Source organism: Dendropsophus ebraccatus, unplaced genomic scaffold (assembly GCF_027789765.1).
Source record: "Dendropsophus ebraccatus isolate aDenEbr1 unplaced genomic scaffold, aDenEbr1.pat pat_scaffold_644_ctg1, whole genome shotgun sequence".
Lineage (NCBI taxonomy): Eukaryota > Metazoa > Chordata > Amphibia > Anura > Hylidae > Dendropsophus > Dendropsophus ebraccatus.
The window spans coordinates 65,762-87,519 of NW_027210243.1; the positions used below are offsets into that span (position 1 = coordinate 65,762).

The 21,758-nt window shown below is 45.5% G+C and overlaps 2 protein-coding genes across 6 annotated transcripts in view; both read left to right on the forward strand.

Moving 5' to 3' along the window:
* LOC138778148 (gastrula zinc finger protein XlCGF71.1-like) overlaps positions 1-2,472 on the forward strand; it is a 3,442-nt gene extending 970 nt beyond the window's left edge. The window contains exon 2 of the mRNA XM_069956412.1: positions 2,440-2,472. Within this exon, the coding sequence (XP_069812513.1) occupies positions 2,440-2,472 (33 nt within the window). The remainder of the gene's footprint in view (positions 1-2,439) is intronic.
* The window catches only part of LOC138778147 (zinc finger protein 585A-like), a 37,881-nt gene extending 21,916 nt beyond the window's left edge, over positions 1-15,965 (forward strand). For 4 of the 5 annotated variants that reach the window (XM_069956408.1, XM_069956407.1, XM_069956406.1 and 1 more), the window contains 2 exons: positions 12,132-12,240; positions 13,493-15,965. In XM_069956408.1, the coding sequence (XP_069812509.1) occupies positions 12,156-12,240; positions 13,493-15,885 (2,478 nt within the window). In that variant the 5' untranslated portion in view covers positions 12,132-12,155 and the 3' untranslated portion in view covers positions 15,886-15,965. The remainder of the gene's footprint in view (positions 1-12,131; positions 12,241-13,492) is intronic. The other variant, XM_069956410.1, reaches the window with a different exon arrangement.
* Positions 15,966-21,758: the final 5,793 nt, after the last annotated feature.

A 21,758-nucleotide genomic window follows, 5' to 3' on the forward strand; every position in this document is an offset into this window, starting at 1 on the left:
GATCACTCATACGTCTGTTATAAAAAAGCAAATCTAATCCAGATACCACAGCTGTGTATTCCCCATGTGTATAGGAGATCTGGCGGTAATACAGATATCATATACCGCAGCTCCAAACTTGTTACTGATTGTTAATAAAATCTCATGTGGATATATACGGTTATGATGTTGTCGCTGCTCCTCATCAAGACCCAAGACTAGTGCTGAGCGATCATGGCAGAATGATTGGGTTCATCAATGTTATCCGAACCTAAACAGCGTCTGATTCCCCGCGGCTGCAGAAGTTGTATATACCGCCCTAGAGAGTCCTGGGAAACCTGGATACAGCCGTATTCCCCCTTCACACTTCAGGAATATCTGTCTGGATTTCCTGACTGTAAAAAGTGACATGGATGTGTGAATCCCTCATTGGTCGCGTGCGTGTGCCGCAGCCGTCCGCTGCGGCGCTACGCATCCGCGGTCACCAGGTACCAGCAGTGTTGCCCTGTGCTCCGGTTCCGGGGAGCGGGTGCGCAGTGGTGCAGTGTGTAGCGGCGTGAGGGGTGTGTGTGTGTGTGTGGAGTGCCGTGTGTGTGGGGGGTGTAGTGTTGTGTAGTGCCGCGCGGGGGCTGGGGTTGTTTGCAATCAACGCACGGTGGGCTGGGGGCGGCGGCAGCCCGGGTTCGCCTCAGGCGGCAGAAAGCCTGGGAACGGCCCTGTCTAGGAATTTTATGCTTAAATATTTGCGAACCTGCCGAACCAAACTTTTGAAAACTTTGAGTCACTGGTAGAGATAAGTATTTTAAGGCTGTCAGAAATCACTACCTTTGGGGGTTTGGCCAGCAGCCAGAGAGGAGAGATGCGTTTCCAACAAGCTCCTGCCTGTCCTCGATTATACTGACAACTGACAACCTGCATCTATTCCCTTTCTCCCGACAAGACATCCCTGAGAGCTTGGTGACTACTCAGCCATCATGCACTGTCGCTCTACACCGAAACCTAGGATCCCCGAGGTGGTTTTCTCTCTGGACTCGGCACAACAAGATGGCGCTGACTACAGTTAGATACAGCTGAAAAAACGGCAGGGTTAGGAAATCCCTGTCACTGCTCCACTTCAGCACCGGTCAAAAGACGCATACCTCATGTACCGTATCTTGAGGGGTGGGGGGGTTGTGTCGGCCGCCACGATACATTGCAGTGTCCCAGAACAGGCTATGTGTCTATCATTTTATACCAACTTCTTTATTGTGGTCATTTCTGTTCTGGAAAAGTATGGTCCACTGCAACTGTATATTATGTCACCCCTTCAGTATTCAGGTCTGCCATTGTATTCATTTCTCATGTCTATTCAGTCTTATATATATATTTTAATGGTGTGGTGATGCAAAGGCTTGGTGTCACATGACTGTGCCCCCCATTACTGTGCCCCCGTAGCCCCAATAGCCGTCGAGCTTTGGCTGGGGATGCCGTGTGACTTCCTGTCCTTCCTCAGTCTTCTCTCTACCATCGAGGGAGAAGAGTGTGTTGCCCTGTTGCCTTCTAAAAGTCTTTCCACCTTCAGGGAAGAAGAGTGTATTGTCCTGTGCTCTGCTGCAACAGTCCATTGGCTGTGTTCTCGTTCTCAAGCCTCAAGATTCTCATTTATCCTAAAGATCTGGGTGTTGTTCTCCTCATCATCTCATCTACAGCAAGTATTCGTCTCAGTTCTATTCCGCCCAGCATCTCATCTCCAAGATCACTACTACTCCCATCCAGGGGCAGATTAACTTCACCATAGGCCCCGGGCTGTTCACCAGGCCTGGCCTCCCCACCCCACTGTAACTATGGCAGCACTAGCCTGGCGTTCATAGTACAGGATAGATAATGTCATGATGTCCTGATTTGTGCAAAATTGCCATGACAAAACGGTGATTTTTTTTTTGCAAATCATGGCGGAAGTGTAGCCAGGAGACAGTACACCACTGAAAGTATAAGTCTTTTTGGGTGGTCATGGGGCCCCCAGGAGCTCAGGGCCCCGGGCTACTGCCCGGAACGCCCCTATTATAATCCACTACTGCTCCCATCATTCAGTCTGCTATCAGCACAGCCTATTGCAGCATCACCCATTACTCTGCCTTATTCAAGATTGCCTTATACTCTGTTGCATCCGGAGAGACTGTTGCTACCAGTTACCATTGTCACAATAAATATACAACTACCGTTGTTTCTGAACCTTGGCATTGGTGTATTCATTGGTGCCCTGACTAAGGACAACGAAGAATTGATGCCCAGCCTCCGCTTGGTCGGGAGCCCGGATTCCAGCTGCTATCCCTCGTGCCCAAACCGTGACTACCATCTAGCTAGCAGCTGCCCCGATTCCTGCCTAGCACTACAAACTCTCAGCGGAGCGGCCCTGTGGGTACGGCAACATCGCATCCAGAAGCTGTCATTATGCAGCTCCCCGTCCTTATTCTCCTGTAGCTCCAGAGGCTTCCCGTCCTTATTCTCCTGTAGCTCCAGAGGCTCCCCGTCCTGATTCTCCTGTAGCTCCAGAGGTTTCCCGTCCTGATTCTCCTGTAGCTCCAGAGGTTTCCCGTTCCGATTCTCCTGTAGCTCCCCGTCCTGATTCTACTGTAGCTCCAGAGGTTTCCCGTCCTTATTCTCCTGTAGCTCCAGAGGCTTCCCGTCCTTATTCTCCTGTAGCTCCAGAGGTTTCCTGTCCTGATTCTCCTGTAGCTCCAGAGGCTCCCCGTCCTGATTCTCCTGTAGCTCCAGAGGTTTCCCGTCCTGATTCTCCTGTAGCTCCAGAGGTTTCTCGTCCTGATTCTCCTGTAGCTCCAGAGGTTTCTCGTCCTGATTCTCCTGTAGCTCCAGAGGTTTCTCGTCCTGATTCTCCTGTAGCTCCAGAGGTTTCTCGTCCTGATTCTCCTGTAGCTCCAGAGGTTTCCCATCCTGATTCTCCTGTAGCTCCAGAGGTTTCCCCAGCCAGGTCTTTTATTGATTAGAGACCCTCTGCTTTTGACTCTGTGTCGGTCACTACCACTAAAGCAGCTTCTCTCTCCCCTGCTGCTCCTACGTTTATTAGCAGCAGTGATCTTCATGGCGTCGGCACGGCACTTCTCACCCACTACCTACATCACCCACACAAGATTGCTTATCACCCTCTACTGCTACATGGCATAATATCTTGTCTACATCAGCTTTAAACAATACACCTTACCTATTTCACCTCCTACTGCCACGGCATTCATGCCTAAGGCTAGGTTCACACTGCGTTTTTGCAATCGGTTTTGCAAAAAAAACGGTTGAAAAAAACGGATGCATTTGTGTGCATCCGTTTTGATCCGTTTTTCCATTGACTTCAATTGTAAAAATTAAAAAAAACAAAAAACAGATCCGTTTTTTTTAAGACACAAAAACGTAGCTGACACTACTTTTGTGTCCATCAAAAAAAAAAAAAAAAAAGGATCCGTTTTTATCCTTTTTTTTTTTTTTATAATGAAAGTCAACGGAAAAACTGATGAAGTGGATGCACGCAAATGCATCTGTTTTTCATCCGTTTTTTTTTTCCCCAAAAAAAAAAACCAGATGAAAAAAAAAAAAACGGATTGCAAAAATCAGTGTGAACCTAGCCTAAGGGTGCTGATATGGATTTTGACATGCTGTAGACATCTGATTCTCCACTGACCAGCTCCTTTCTTAGGAAATTGTTATTATCATTCAGGGACTCTCTTTTATCTTCTTCTCTTCTTTCAGTTCTTCGGTGAGAGCTGTGGAGGACAGAATCCTACTAGCAGAGACGAGAATGGGAGAGCTGATCACTTCACATAACCTGTTATCAGATGCATGGAGGAGATTAGAGGAGGAGACACATCATTTGGAAAGCAGAACCAGGATCTTGGAGGACTAGATCAGGCCCAACGACTACGGGGAATTCCGGAGTCTATTCCATCATCTGACCTGCCGCCTTATATCCAGAGGTTCATTAAAACTGCCCTGCCTAAGGCTATGTTCACATTACATGAGAGACCGGCCGTTCTGTGACCCGGCCGGGTCACGGAACGGCCGGTCTCTGCAAAGATCATCCAGGACGGTACTTAAGTCTTTGCGGCCGCATCAGAACACTATGGCCACAAATATCATCCGGCCGGGATGATCTGTGCAGAGACCGGCTGTTCCGTGACCCGGCCGGGTCACGGAACGGCCGGTCGTTCATGTAGTGTGAACATAGCCTAAGTGTGCAAATAAAAAACTGGTCGTAGACTGGGCTTGGAGGGTCCCTAGACCTAGACATCTCCCAATGAACACCTGAATGGACGTTATCACAAGTGTTCATTTTCTGCATTTCTGGAAGCGACTAGGAAGACGGAGGGTTTCCCGGAAGACTACCAGAGGATATCGGTGTTCTCGGACTTATCTCCGGGAACTTTACAATGGCGCAGATCTTTCGCGGCTTTTACTAAACTGTGGAGAGATAACCATATCTTGTACAAATGGTCTTCTTCCACACATCTTGTCGTGTTTAAAGTGACTGTATCATCAGGCCCTGGCTGAAGCACAGGAGGCGGGCCGACCCACCCCCAGTGGGAGGAAACCCCTGCCCCTCTATAATACGGATCCATTGATTTTAATATAGCCATGTCATAGAGGGCCGGGGGGGGGTCCTCCCACTGGGGGTAGGTCGGCCCGCCTCCTGTGCTTCAGCCAGGGCCTGATGGTACAGTCACTTTAAAGGGAACGCCACTTACAAGTTCTCTAACCCGGAGGAAGGGATGCAGCTATGCTATGCTATTAGACGGCTTCCACTACTAAGTCTATAAAGTAAAGAAATAAAGACAAGACACAAGTGGAAAAAAAATTTTTATTCAAATAAAAACACCCCCACACCCTTCATTGACCATTTTATAAAAAAAAAAACACTAAACAACCGCTGGTCATCGACGTAGTCCATGGAATCCGACGTAATCCCCAGGATACCGATATCTGAAAAACAAAAAGGGAGAAACACAAAAAACACACAAACAGGAGCACAACACCCATCATTGTGAGCGGTGTTTCTGCTCCTTACAGTATGCAGCATCTTTACAGATCGCTGCTTACAGTCTGGCCCCCAAGGGGCTAAGGGAGGATGTATTGCATCCCCCTTAACCCCTTGGGGGCCAGACTGATGTCAGACTGCACCCATCCCAGCAAGGAAGGGGTTAAGTGACCTCCCTTCCTTACTGGGATGGGTGCAGTGCAGGGGAGGGGGTGGGGAGAGCTCTATACTCACCCCGATGTGTCCTCTTCGCTGGTCCGCAGCACAATGAAGTGACTGTACTGCGGACCGGCTCATTATATGTGCGCTGAGCCGAACAGCCAATCAGCTGAGCGCACATATAATTCTAAATGTTTCTTCTAATAATGCTATTGTCACAACATAATTAGAAGAAACATTTGATGTTTTAATTAAAGTAAAGTGATGATTAGTACAGAAAGCTCTATTGCCGGGAATATGAATTAACGGCTTATGGAGCTTCCTGTACTAATTAATATTTAATTAATAAAACACATTTTTGTTATAATAAAATCAGTTTCGTTGTTCGATAATTTAATTCTAACGAATCCATCATTGTGCAATTAAATATACTGTCAAAAAATAAATATATATAAATATACATTTATTTATATATCTATTTATTTTAACAGTATATTTAATTGCAAAATGATGGATTCGTTAGAATTAAATTATCGAACAACGAAAGGGACTTTATTACAAAGAAAATGTGTTTTATTAATTTAATATATTAACCATTAGAGGCATCGGCATTCGGCATTATTGCCGGCTATTTTTGAAGTACTCCGTACGGACCGCCTGTCAATCCACGGCCGTGAATTTGCACATTTCCAGCCGCAAACAATGGTCTTGTTCATTTTTTACGGGTCCATTTACGATCGGGCCGTAGATTCATACATAGTGTGCACTGTGCAGCCGTATATCGTATACTTTCCAGCGTACGCATGAACCGGAAAAATCCGTCCGATGATTTACCGCCCGCAATACAGCCGCACAGATACATAGTGTGAACATAGCCCTACTGTGTACACATACAGCTCAGCTACATGTACATTACACACATATACAGCTCAGCTACATGTACATTACACACATATACAGCTCAGCTACATGTACATTACACACATATACAGCTCAGCTACATGTACATTACACACATATACAGCTCAGCTACATGTACATTACACATATACAGCTCAGCTACATGTACATTACACACATATACAGCTCAGCTACATGTACATTACACATATACAGCTCAGCTACATGTACATTACACATATACAGCTCAGCTACATGTACATTACAGATATATACAGCTCAGCTACATGTACATTACACATATATACAGCTCAGCTACATGTACATTACACACATACAGCTCAGCTACATGTACATTACACATATACAGCTCAGCTACATCTACATTACACATATACAGCTCAGCTACATGTACATTACACATAAACAGCTCAGCTACATGTACATTACACATATATACAGCTCAGCTACATGTACATTACACATATACAGCTCAGCTACATGTACATTACACACATACAGCTCAGCTACATGTACATTACCCACATACAGCTCAGCTACATGTACATTACACATATATACAGCTCAGCTACATGTACATTACACACATACAGCTCAGCTACATGTACATTACACATATACAGCTCAGCTACATGTACATTACACACACATATACAGCTCAGCTACATGTACATTACACATATACAGCTCAGCTACATGTACATTACACATATATACAGCTCAGCTACATGTACATTACACATATACAGCTCAGCTACATGTACATTACACACATACAGCTCAGCTACATGTACATTACACACATACAGCTCAGCTACATGTACATTACACATATACAGCTCAGCTACATGTACATTACACATATATATATACAGCTCAGCTACATGTACATTACACATATACAGCTCAGCTACATGTACATTACACACATACAGCTCAGCTACATGTACATTACACACAGGGCTCTGCTGCAGGCATATATAACACACATACACAGCTCTGCTCCACACACATCACACACACACAGCTCTGCTGCATACACATCACTTCAGCTCATCCAGCACAGCAGAGTCCTGCATACACACACTGAGCAGCAGCCCCTGATCATGTGACTACTCCTCCTCCTCCATGTGACTGATCACGTGACTGTGACATCATGGCAGGTCCTGTGGATCTATGGTAGTAACTAAATCCGATAATGTACAGGGACCTTGCTGAGGGCGGGCACACAGCTCCCAGACAAGCCCCGCCCCGGCTTGATTTCATTGGCTGCTCCACTCTGGGCTTCCTATCAGTTAAAATCAGACCCTGCCGGTTTAGTATTAGGGTTGTGGGTCGGATTAGGGTTACGTCCCACTGATTCTCATGTCTAACCCTCCCCACAGCCCCAACCCTAAGGGTGGTATTACACGGACCGAGCAGGGCCCGATAATACCTGTAAACGAGCAGCGATCTGCTAGATCGTTGCTCGTTTACTGGGCCTATTACACGGCCCGATAATCGTTTGACAATAGCTGCAAGGACATCGTTACCGATGTCCTTGCAGCCCTTGCTAAACTGGCATACATTACCCATCCACGTTCCAGTGCTGCTCCTGCCGTCCGCTTCTCCCGGGGTCCCGCGCGCTCTCTAGCGTCACAGCAGCCTGTCAGCTGGTAGGCCGCTCAGCCAATCACAGGCCGGGACCGCCGCGGCCTGTGATTGGCTGAGTGGCCTATCAGCTGACAGGCCTCTGTGACGCTAGAGCGCGCGCGGGACGCAGGGAGAAGCGGACGGCAGGAGCAGCCCTGGAACGTGGATGGGTAATGTATATCGTTAGTTGCCGGCCACGCACCGCTATTACACGCAGCGGTGAGCGGTCGGCGCCCGACGAAAATAGGTTCTAACCTATATCAACGATCAGCCGATGATCGTTGTCATCGGCTGATCGTTGCATTTATTACACGGAGCGATAATCGGCCGAATCGGGCCAATTCGGCCGATTATCATTCCGTGTAATACCACCCTTACCCTCCTGATTAGCACCGACCCCGAGGGTTAGGGTTGTTGTGTGGGAAGGGGATAGTTAGATGTTTGTAGTAACCCTAATCCGACCCCCAACCCTAATACTAAACGCTCGGATCAGGGTCGGGGGTCCGGCAGGATCTGAGTTTGGCTGCTAGGAAGCCCGGAGTGGAGCAGCCAATGAAATCCACCTATAGGCTCTGTTCACACAGCGTTTTTACAGCTCCGTTTAAAATGACGTTTGTCATTTTCAGACGTCATTTAGCTGTCTGGCTGCCGGTCGGTGCAATGACGGCCGCTGGTACATTATTCTAGTTTAACCTGATTGTCCTTTTGGTGTCTCTTTCATTAAAAAGTCCATTGACTTTAATAGTAAAACCGGTGAAAGGAGAGTGAAAAAAGAAAAACTGTGTGTGAATAACGCATCAAGCGCTAAAAAGAAAGGGGCGCCCCAGCCGTCCCCATCGTAGCGCCAATCTGTGACATGTGGGAGGGGCTTCAGTGACATAAAAAGCAGAGCGAAAGCCCAGCCACACAAAACCTCAGAAATGGGACTAGGTCAGTACAATGTGATGTGTGACGTCTCCTGATGTTACTTATCACTACACGTGAGAGGGTCAGAATCCCTGACCTCAGAGGCGGCTGAAGACACCAGAGACACAGAGGAGGACACTGGGGGAGCGCGGACAGGTAAGTATTGATGAGCGAACAGCTGAACTGCACCAAAACACCTAAACAATTGTTTTACTGTTTTAGTGCAGTTCCTAATGGTTCGGTTCGCAAATTTTACGCCAAAAATTTCCTAACCTGCCCAACAGAATTTTTGAAAACGTGTCTCATCTCTAGTCAGTGCGGATTAATGTTGTGCGTCCCAGTGGATGGGAGATCAGTGATGACCTGGAATGATGGAAGGAGGATCACAGAGGAGCTCTGCATGGACAGATCATCAGAGATTCCTCAGACGGCCATTAATAACCTGACAGATAGCGTGCAAAGCCGCGTACATGCCGGGATTTCTGCACATGGCGCTCATACTCCATACTGAATGCTTGTCTATTAGCATGTCTATGGATTTGATAAGGATGCACCTCATAGTGCTGCCATACTGACTGACTGCTCAGTATTACAAGTTATATATAAGTGTATAGTGTGCAGTAACCACACTAACACACTGATGGGTAAGGGGGATCTCCTTTATTCAGTATATATATATCCTGGGGGGGGTTCTTCTACTAAGGCTCGTGTCAGTACTTCATTGGCTGAGGTACAAAAAGAGTTACTTGCATAGCACCAGTGTTACTTACATAAGCTTTACAGAATGTAACATCTCTCCGTGCTTAGAAGGTCAGCGCCATATTGTAATGGCTTCACTAAATATACAAAATATCCCATCCTTGATAGATGTGTAGTGACCCAGTACGGGCTCCTAGATCCTATTGCACCTGAGTAAGGTAATTCCCTTAGGATCACACAACTTGGATGAGATATTTCCTGTAGTTGGTGTTTTTCCCACTAGATGTCACTATTGTGTTTGTTGTAACCCAAGCTCAATGGTCAATGGTTATGTGTCGCATGATGTCTTGTCCACTCAAAGGTGCAGGTGCTTTTCCCTCTTTTTTTTTCCTGACCTATCCTTCACTCTCTCTCTTTCTCCACACACGGCCCACCAATCACAGGAGGGTTTAGTTTGCCCCTGTAGGGAGGACACAGTTTCCGGTGGGAGGAGTTTGTTAGTCTCAATTCTGTAGTCAGTGTGAGAGGAAGCAAACAGAACAAGTCTCTGGAGAAGCCGAGCCAGGGCCTGGCTTTGGCCAGGTCCTCTAACAGGGATGAGCAGTTAGTGGTAATCATTCTAGAGAGTGGATGTGTGAAGTGACAGCTAAGCGAGCCACGTTTTCTGTTACGAGTAACAGAACCAGGGATGCAGTGCTAAGTTAGCTACAGGAGGTGAGAAGCCAAACAGGGATTACCTTGTGCATGCCAGGAACCTCTCTACAATGTGCAGGGCAGTTACCCTAGGAGTCATAGGAACTGACCCCAGGGGAACAAAGGTACTAAGGAAAAGTTTACATATTCCACTGTGCAGTGCAGAACAACTGGAAAACCTCAGGAGCCTGCTTACCTAGATAACAAGGCCTGGGGCTTGTACTGCCCACCTAGGACGGGTATTCCGTAACTAGGGGACAAAAGGCAGAAAGAAAGAAGTCATCTGTGAGTATAAGTATTCCCTCTCTATTCTTCTTCTATAGACAACTTGTCAGGAACAAGACAAGACAGTGAGCCCTGACGCTGAACCCAGCCCACTGTCCCTGCCTACTTGCTGCAATCTGCCCTAAAATGGCAGTGAGCAACTGGGCGGCGATCCCTGCACTTGCTGGGTGGAACACAAAACAAGACAGACAAACACAATAAAGAATAGTACACAGTCCGGATCACAACAATCGGGCAGCAAAAGTACAAAATCAGAATCCAATAGGCGTAGTCAAAGTCCAGGCAGTATGGTCAGGAGCAGGCGGCAAGCAAGGGAGGTCAAGGAATTAAGGCCCTATTCCACGGAACGCATATCGTTCGTATTTGGGCGATATCGGCCGCTACGAACGATAATCGTCCTGTGGAATAGAACGCAACAATCAGCTGACATCTTTCATGTCGGCTGATCGTTGCAGTACATGTTGAAAAACAAGCGACTGATATAGCAGCGATCAGCTGCCGTCGCTCCATTGAATAGGAGCGTCGGCAGCAGACGCTGCTGTATCCTATGGGCTGCCCGGACGATCAGCGATCGTTTGCTCCTCTTAACGACCCGTGGAATAGGGGCTTAAGTTATATAGGAGGCCAGGGCTCTGATCCAGAACACAATTGGACCATTCCCCTGATCTCCAAACACAGACACCTGACAACAAAACAAGACCGCTGGCAGGAAGACCTGTCAGTCACAGCAGAACCAAAACACAGATTAACCGTGACATGACCAGACAGAAATCAGCAGGTGCAGTCGTGTGTGTCCACCAAACAAAGTGAGCAGATAAACCAGTGTTCAGACACAGCAAAACAAAACACAGGGAGATCATAAGAATTTCAGCGCCTTCTCGGCCGCACAGCACAAGCCGAGGGGCGCATAACGCTTCGCAAAGATGTCATCCTGACACAACTCTAACTTTTTGGCAGAGTACACTTCTACACTGGACAAGGCCCCTCTGGCAGCTCCTCTCCTCCACTCACTTTACTGCAAAGCACCCTTCTTTCAGCACCTTACTACTACCTCAACTGCAAGCACCTACGTGGTTTTTCAAGATTGTAGTATCTGCGTTGCACTGAACTGTTTGCTACTCCAGTACGATTCTTGTATTGCAATATATTGTTCAAGTAAACTATTGTATTTTGCCTAACGCATTGGACTCGGGCTTAGGTGGCTTCTTGGGTTATTTTTCTTTTTTCTATGATTTGTGGAGTACCAAGCTGTCCTATACCTTTCCAGGCTAATGTAACCAGTGCCCAGGTGACCCTAGACCCACTTAGCTACTGTACTATCCTACTAGCTAACCCGGCAGCACACTAACACCTTCCGTACCCCACAGATGGATTCCCATATTGCCACGTCTTGTCCTTCTTAGGAGGCGGTAGTACATTCCGTTATTAGGGTCTGTGCATGGAAGATGTGCTACGGACCGTAATATGGAACTCCCAGTATCAGGTATCATTATGATGCCAGGAGCTCCGAAGCTATTTACATGTTTTCCGTCTGATACAGCGCGTCAGTACAGTAGTGAGTTCCGGAGCTCCCGGCATCACAATGATACATGATGCCAGGAACTCTGATCTCGGTGCTGTAGCACATCATCCTTATTTACAGACTGTGCATGGAAGGTGGGAATAAGCCCGGAGTGTTACAGCTTCATTGTTGGGACATGTATAATACTGCGGCCGCCATGTTTGTGTCTCTTACATCTATCTCACTCGGAAGCTTCATCCTCCTCCCCCTCCCATATACATAGACTTCTATGGATAGCATGTAACGTGACCCCTAAGTGAGCTTGTCTTGTCTTTTAAGGTATATTTGGCGGTCTATTTCTCCATGGAGGAGTGGGAGTATGTAGAAGGACACAAGGATCAGTACAAGGATGTGATGCTGGAGGATCAGCAGCCCCTCCCATCAGCAGGTAATACACATCACTATATACTCTAGTATACACTTCGGCCGGGATCCCTAGCGGCGCCGCAAGAAACTGGCATGTCATTCATTGAATAGCAGCCGCAGAAAACCCTGTCAGTTCACACAATGGAGCGTGCGGCTCTGGCCGCACGCTCCAATGTAAGCTGCTGGGAATTCTGATGCGGGCATGCACGGATGCGCCCGCATCCGAATTCAACAGTGCTGAAGATCATCCTGCAGTACCGGCTGGGATGATCCTATCGGACACCAGCCGGGTCACAGAACGGCCAGTGTCATACAGCGTCTGAACATAGCCTCATACAGGAAAGTGACACAGAGAGCAGTAGGAATTCCCTGCTTACAAATCACTGGAAGGGCTGAAGATGTTATCCGAACTGTCTGAACATCGCTGCTGGAGGAAGTACAGGTCCGAGTTACCATCTACCTTCCCTGCACTGATGTAGGGAGGGTAATAATATGTAAGGGACAGAGTGGTCCTTGAAGGATGGGCCGCTAGCCGGCTACTCATGGGCCGGTGCTGTGTGCCTGTCCCCCCAGGCTAAAATTTGCCAGCCAGCCCCTGTAAATGGTTCACTAGCGGGCCCGGCGATTGGACTGCGCCCGCTAATGGCTGCGGTTCCGGGCTATTAATAGCACCCGGGATCATGTCGGTTCAGAGAAGGGTCGCTGCGCAGCCCCGCTCTGAACTCCCCTACCCGACCAAGGACGTACAGTTACGTCCTTGGTCGTGAAGGGATTAAAGGGGTAAGATAATAAAGATTATACTTACCTCTCCCGGCTCCCCCAGTGTCCTCCTGCCTTGTCTCTGCGTCCCCCACTGACTACAGCTGCTGCTGACACTTCTGAACCAGTCTCTGCAGTCACAGCTGCTCAGCCAATCACTGACCAAGACAGGACAGCGGGGGACACAGACACAAGACAGGATGACACTGGGGGAGCTGGGAAAGGTAAGTATCATCTTTCTTATTCTCTATACAGCCAGTACCCCTTCCATCAGGCTGATGAGTGTCATGGTTTAAAACCACGTTCAGCTGACAAGGGAACGATTGCCGCTCATTGGCTGATCACTGTCTTTATTACAGGAGCGATATCCGCCCCAATCACCTGATAATCGCTCGGTGTAATAGGACACTTAGTATTCTTATCTGTCCAGGTTTCACAGTCAGGATGAATCAATGAAGAATAGAAATGTAACATTATGTTATTAAATAATAATAACCCATCTTTCTTCTTGGCAGCTGAGTGTCCCCGGAGATCAGAGGGACATCAGATATCTCCAGATATTACAGCAGATGGTCAGATCACACAGGATACATATGAAGAACCTTCTATTACCCCAGATATACCCCCAGCTCCTCACAGCAAAGATCTGCCATCTCATCCTGTTATACAAGTCCTGGCTACTGATCCACCAGAGATTAAGCAGAATAAGGAGAAGAGTTTTTCATGCCAAGAATGTGAAAGATATTTTACACGAAAATCACAACTTGTGCAACATCAAAAAACTCACACAAGAGACAAAGCATTTTCATGCTCAAAATCTGGGAAACGTTCTACTTTGAAATCACAGCTCACCATACATGAAAGAACCCATACGGGGAAGAAGTCATTTTCATGTTCAGAATGTGGAAAATGTTTTACTTTTAGATCAAAGCTCACTAGGCATGAAATGACTCACACAGGAGAGAAGCCATTTTCATGTTCGGAATGTGGAAAACGTTTTGCTTTCAAATCAGGGCTCAGTTTACATGAAAGAACTCATACGGGAGAGAAGCCATTTTCATGTTCAGAATGTGGGAAATGTTTTACTGATAAATCAAAGCTTACTTCACATAAAAGAACTCATACGGGGGAGAAGCCATTTTCATGTTCAGAATGTGGAAAATGCTTTGCTTACTCATCAGCACTCAATTTACATAAAAGAACCCATACGGGAGAGAAGCCATTTTCATGTTTAGAATGTGGAAAATGTTTTACTGAGAAATCAAAACTCACTTTACATGAAAGAACCCATACGGGAGAGAAGCCATATTCATGTCCAGAATGTGGAAAACGTTTTACTCAAAAATCAAGTTTTTTTCATCATCAAAGAATTCACACAGGGGAAAAGCCATTTTCATGTTCAGAATGTGGAAAATGTTTTACTCAAAAAGGAGATTTTTTGAAACATCAAAGAATTCACACAGGGGAAAAGCCATTTTCATGTTTACAATGTGGAAAATGTTTTACTTGTAAATCAAAGCTTACTTTACATGAAAGAACTCATACGGGAGAGAAGCCATTTTCATGTTCAGAGTGTGGTAAATGTTTTGATTTTAAATCCGAACTAGTTTTACATGAAAGAACTCATACGGGAGAGAAGCCATTTTCATGTTCAGAATGTGGAAAATGTTTTATTAGGAAAGCACAGCTCAGTTTTCATAAAAGAACTCATACAGGAGAGAAGCCATTTTCATGTTCAGAATGTGGAAAATGTTTTACTGAGAAATCAAAACTCAGTTTACATGAAAGAAATCATACTGGAGAGAAGTCATTTTCATGTTCAGAATGTGGGAAATGTTTTACTCAAAAATCACTTCTCACTGGACATGAAAAAACTCATACAGGAGAGAAGCCATTTTCATGTTCAGAGTGTGAAAAATGTTTTGCTTTAAAATCAAGGCTCACTGTACATGAAAAAACTCATACAGGAGAGAAGCCATTTTCATGTTCAGAATGTGGAAAATGTTTTATTAGCAAATCAACGCTCACTGTACATGAAAGAACTCATACGGGAGAGAAGCCATATTCATGTTCAGAATGTGGAAAATGTTTTGCTTTTAAATCAAGCCTCGCTGTACATGAAAAAACTCATACAGGGGAAAAGCTGTTTTCATGTTCAGAATGTGGAAAATGTTTTACTTTGAAATCCCACCTTACTAGACATGAAAAAACTCATACAGGAGAGAGGCCATTTTCATGTTCAGAATGTGGAAAATGTTTCTTTTTGAAATCAACACTCACTTTACATGAAAAAACTCATACAGGAGAGAAGTCATTTTCATGTTCAGAATGTGGAAAATGTTTTACTTTAAAATCACAGCTTATTATACATGAAAAAACTCATACGGGAGAGAAGCCATATTCATGTTCAGAATGTGGAAAATGTTTTGTTTTGAAATCAAGGCTCAGTATACATAAAAGAACTCATACGGGAGAGAAGCCATTTTCATGTTCAGAATGTGGAAAATCTTTTCCTTTGAAATCACAGCTCAGTGTACATGAAAGAACCCATACGGGAGAGAAGCCATTTTCGTGTTCAGAATGTGGAAAATGTTTTACTGCCAAAGTACAGCTCACTGTACATGAAAGATGTCATACAGGAGAGAAGCCATTTTCATGTTCAGAATGTGGGAAATGTTTTAGTCAAAGAGCTAATTTTTATAAACATCAAAGAATTCACACAGGGGAGAAGCCATTTTCATGTTCAGAATGTGGAAAATGTTTTACTAATAAATCACATCTTATGACACATCAAATAACTCACACAGGGGAGAAGCCATTTTCATGTTCAGAATGTGGAAAATGTTATACGCGGAAAACTAGGCTTATTATTCACCAAAAAATTCACTCAAGGGAGAAGCCAATTTAAAGTGCTCAATGATCACTCACACGTTTGTTATATAAAAGCAAATCTAATCCAGATACCACAGCTGTGTATTCCCCATGTGTATAGGAGATCTGGCGGTAATACAGATATCATATACCGCAGCTCCAAACTTGTTACTGATTGTTAATAAAATCTCATGTGGATATATGTACGGTTATGATGTTGTCACTGCTTCTCATCAAGACCCAAGACTAGTGTTCGGCAAACTATCGGCACTACTGGTCCCAGGTGTCAGTGCTATAGATGGTGCTCAGCTTAACACATAGGTCCATATAAGTATATACAAGAAGTTTTCATACCGCGCCATTGTATCCAAAAACACATAACAGGACGTAGAGGAACACACACTCCCTGCCAACTGTTTCTTGCTATCAAGTGCTTTCTCAAGGCCTTGGCATGGAGTGTGTGTTCCTCTACGTCCTGTTATGTGTTTTTGGATACAACAAAGATGAAGCTTTGAAGGTGAAGTGCTCAGCAAATATGTCAGCAATGTTATCTGAACACGAGGGCTCAGCGTCTGATTCCCCGCGGCTGCAGAAGTTGTATATACCGCCCTAGAGAGTCCTGGGAAACATGGATACAGCCGTATTCCCCCTATACACTTCAGGAATATCTGTCCGGATTTCTGGACGGTTTCCTGACCCATAGGGCTGTATTGGGCAGTGACACCTGCAGGATTTTTCCTGTGTCCGTTCAGGTCAGGAAATTATAGACCCCGTCCTATTGTCATCTGGATTTCCTGAGCGGCTGTCGCCATAGAAGTCTATGGGAGCATCAGGAATTACTGACACTTTCCTCATGCACATCAGGAAATCATCCAGAAATCCTGACACTACAACACATTGATTTTCCTGATCAGATAATCCTGATGGTTTCCTGACAGTAAATGCTGACAGACGTGTGAGGGGCCGGACTGTTTTACTGCGGCTCATTAAAGGTTCGAAAAAAACCAAATTAGAAGAAGATCCGGCAGGAAGGAGACAAGGGCTTCCTTTTATTTCACCCATTACTTTCTATCTGCTTCTGGTTTTGGCTCAAAAACTGCCGTGTGTGACAGCAGCATAACTCTCTCAGTCATCACTACCCCTATATCCTTCTCTTCTGAAGTCTTCAGTAAAACAGCATTGCTGATATGATACTGGATAGAGGATTCCTTCTCCCCAAGTGACTTATTTTACATTTGCAAACTGTAATGCTGGGACTAAATGGTGGCTATTTGAAGTATATTGGCTGCCATTTTGTGTGTCAGTCTCCATTTCACATCTTTAACCCCTTAAGGACCGGGCCTGAAATGGCCTTAAGGACCGGAGCAAATTTTATGAATATGACCAGTGTCACTTTATTCATTAATAACTTCGGGATGCTTTTACCTATCCAGCTGATTCTGAGATTGTTTTCTCGTGACATATTGTACTTTACATTTCTTGTAAATTGGAGTCGATACTTATAACAAATCTTTATGAAAAAAACCCAAATAATGTGAAAAATTGTGAAAAAATGCATTTTTCCAACTTTAAAACTTTTCTACTTATACAGAAAATGGTTATACCACATAAATTATATATTAAATAGCATTAGCAACATGTCTACTTTATGTTGGCGCCATTTATTAAACTATGTTTCATTTTTTTTAGACAATAGAAAGCTTAAAACATTAGCAGCAAATTTCCAAATTTTCAGTAAAATTTCAAAATCAGATATTTTTAGGGACCTGTTCAGGTGTATTTGAGGGGACTGTGTGTTAGAAAGCCCCACAAAGCACCCCATTTCAGAAACTGCACCCCCCACACTCTGCAAAAGCATATCCAGAAAGTTTTTTAACCCTTTAGGGGAGTCACAGAAATAAAAGCTAAGTGCGTAAGAAATTTGAAAATTTTAATTTTCTGTGCAGAGATTTTATTGTAATCCAATATTTTTCATAATTATACACCTATTACCAGAGAAATGCACCCCAATAATTATTGCCCTGTTTCTGCAGTTTATAGAAATACCCCATATGTGGCCCTATTGCGCTATTTGACGCAACCACAAGCCTCAGATATAAGGGAGCGCCTAGTGAATTTCAATGGCTCCATTATATTTGGTCATTTCTGACTGTACCACTTCAGGTTGGCAGAGGCTCTGGGGCGCCAAAACCTAAAAAACACCCCTAAAGGGACACCATTTAGAAAACTACACCCCTCAAGGAATGTAACAAGGGGTGCGGTGAGCATCTGGACCCCACAGGTGCTTCACAGATTTTCAGAACAATGTAGTGTGAAAAAAGACAAAAGTATTTTTTACACTAAAACGTTGTTCTAGCCTTCAATTTTTCATTTTCACAAAGGGATAAAAGGAAAAAAAAACACAAAACGTGTAGCGCAGTTTCTCCCGAGTACGGAAATACCCCACATGTGGCGATAAAGTGCCAAGCGGGCGCAGGACGAGCCTCCAAAGGGAAGGAGCGCCAATTGGCTTTTGGAAGCTGGATTTCACTGGAATGGATTTCAAGGGCCACGTCGCATTTACAGAGCCCTTGTGCTGCCAAAACACTGGAAACCCCCCACAAGTGACCCTATTCTGGAAACTACACCCCTCAAGGAATCTAACAAGGGGTGCAGTGAGCATATGGACCCCACCGGTGACGGGCACAAATGTGGAACAATGTGACGTGAAAGTGAAAAATTCCATTTTTTCACTTTCATGGCACAAATGTGGCGGTCATCAAGGGGTCCATATCCTCACTGCACCCCTTGTTAGGTTCCCTGAGGGGTGCAGTTTCCAGAATGGGGTCACTTGTGGGGGGTTTCCAGTGTTTTGGCAGCACGAGGGCTCTGTAAATGCGACATGGCGTTCATCATCCATTCTAGCCAAATCCAACCTCCAAAATTCAAATGGCGCTCCTTCCCTTCGGAGGCTTGCCCTGTGCCCACATGGCGCTTTATGTCCACATGTGGGGTATTTACGGACTCGGGGGAAACTGCTCTACACATTTTGTGGTTTTTTTTTTCTCTTTTAACCCCTTGTGAAAATGATAAATTCAAGGCTAGACCGACATTATAGTGTAAAAAATGTAATATTTCATTTTCACGCCACACTAGTGGGGTCCATATGCTCACTACACCCCTTGTTACATTGCTTGAGGGGTGTAGTTTCCATAATAAGGTCACTTGTGGGGGGTTTCAACTGTCTTGGCAACACAGGGGCCTTTTAAATGCAACATGGCCCCTCGAAATCCATTCCAGCCAAATCCAGCCTCAAAAAACCAAATGGCGCTCCTTCCCTTCGGAGGATTACCCTGCACCCGCACGGCGCTTTATGTCCACATGTGGGGTATTTCCGTACTCAGGGGAAATTGCGCTACACATTTTGTGTTTTTTTTAATCTTTTAGCCCCTTGTGAAAATGAAAAAATCATGACAAGATCAATGATTTAGTGTAAAAATAAAAAAAAAAATTACACTAAATGTTGGTCTAGCCTTGATTTTTTTTCCATTTCCACAAGGGGTTAAAAAGGAAAATAAACGCAAAACATGTAGGGTAGTTTCCCCTGAGTACGAAAATACCCCACATGTGGACATAATTTGCCATATGGGCACAGGGCAAGTCACCAAAAGGACAGAGCGCCATTTAGAGGCTGGAATGGAGGATGGAGGCCATGTCGCAATTACAAAGCTCCTGTGCTGCCAGGACAGTAGAAACCCCCACAAGTGACCCGATTCTGGAAATTACACCCCATAAGGAATCTAACGAGGGGTGCAGAGAGCATATGGACCCCAGTGGTGACGGGCACATGTGTAGAACATGTGCCGTGAAAATAAAAAATACAATTTTTTTCATTTTCACGTCCCAAATGTGGCCGTCACCAGGGGGCCATATCCCCGCTGCCCCCCTTGTTAGATTCCTTATCGAGTGTAGTTTCCAGAATGGGGTCACTTGTGGGGGGTTTCTACTGTCCTGGCCGCACAGAGGCTTTGTAATTGCATCATGGCCTCCTCTAATGGGAATGGCGGCCATACCTACTTAGCTGGGGAAAAGGGACAATTCTAATTTATTTGGGGGTATTAGGCCAATTATTATTTTATAAGGTTGAAAATGACAGGTGTCCATCAAATTCAACCTGTGTTGATCCAGAGGAAAAAACCCCTCGTGAGGCAGACGACAGTAGCCTCATCACAGGGGAAAAATTCCTTCCCGATTCCATAATGGCGATCAGAATAATCCCTGGACCAACGTGACCCCTGAAATAGGAATAAGGGACAGAATATAGATAATGTAGAACCCCAATGACGTGTAGTGCGCCTTGAAGCGATCCAGTATGCAGAGGCCGAGGTGATCAGGACAGGCGTCACACTGGAAAATGTTGTCCTTCCTGATCCCCCTGTTACCCCACACTCTGCACTTCTTCTGGGGTCTCCTGTTTTCCAGTGTGGGGGACGTCACCTGGAAAATGTTGTCCTGGTGCGATACGGGGTCCTTCATATCCAGAAGCGCTGGGTCCGCTCCATGGCTGCTAAATATTAGGGCGCTATTACTACTTCTGATATTTTTGGATTGTGCTGCAAGCTACAGTAGCTCGGGCAGTGAGGGACCAGAAATGGGGGCGCTGGTATAAAAGTTATCCCCGTACAGGTGGTGGTGACCTTTATCCAGCAGTGGGAAGATCAGTTCCCGAATGATCTCCCCACTAACTCGGAGGATGGGGGGGGCATTGTGGAGGCATCTGGGGGCTGGATTCGGGTGTCCCTTCCTTCATACACTCTAAGGGTACGTGCACACTGCGGAATGGCGAAGGATAACCCTTTGTGCATTCCACAGCTGGCACCCACCGGCAGACTGATGCGGGCGCGCACGTCTCTACACGTGTCATAGACTCCATTCTATGCACAGGCGGATTCCGCTCTCCGTCTAACGTATTCATTCTTTGGACGAACGATGGAATCCGCCTGTGCATAGAATGGAGTCTATGACACGGGTGGAGACATGCGCCCGCATTAGTCCGCCAGTGGGTGCCAGCTGCGGAATGCACAAAGGGTTATCCTTCGCCATTCCGCAGTGTGCACGTACCCTATATCTGTAAGTGTACCCAGAGGTACTGTCACAGAGTTAGTAGAATTTCACGCCATACCGTCATCTCTTATTGGGACGGTACTGGCGGAAAAGACGTGTCTGGGAGGCAGCGTACGCTACGCTACCCCCAGACATGTCACTGGATGATGAGGATGAATGGAGGAACGAAGGATCCCCCCATTCATCCTCACTGGCTGTTTCGGGGTCAGAGGCAATAATAGCGTATGCGTCCGATACCGAAAACACGCCGGGGGCCACTTTTATATAGGGATTGGTATATGGGGTATGTAGTGGTGTAGTGTCAAACTTTATTCAATGTAGTGTGGTGTAATGTAGTGTTTTTTACGTGTTTTTTTACAGTAAGTAGTTTAAAAAAAACCTACGCCAAAAATGGTGTTGCTGATAAATGCCGCACTTATGTGCGGCACTTATTAGCAGACTGTGGCAGTAGGATATAGAAAAAAAACACCCTACGCCAAAAAGGAGGAGTTGCTAATTAGCAGCGCACTTTTGTGCGATGCTGATCAACACTCAGCGGCGATAGGGTGCGGAAAATAGAAAAAAAAAATTTGGAAAAAAAAAAAACTTTTACTACATGCTGAACATCCCTATAGTGGCTGATACGTGTATTACACTTATCAGCCGCTAGAGGGCAGCAGAGCGCAAGATCCGAAAAAAGACGATGCTGGAGCCGAAAAAATCCGAAAAAAGACGACGCTGGTGCCGAAAAAAGCCGAACGGGATGTCACGAAAGAAGCTGAAGACCCGACGAGAAGAAGAGGATGCCGCGAACCCGGAAGACGCCGA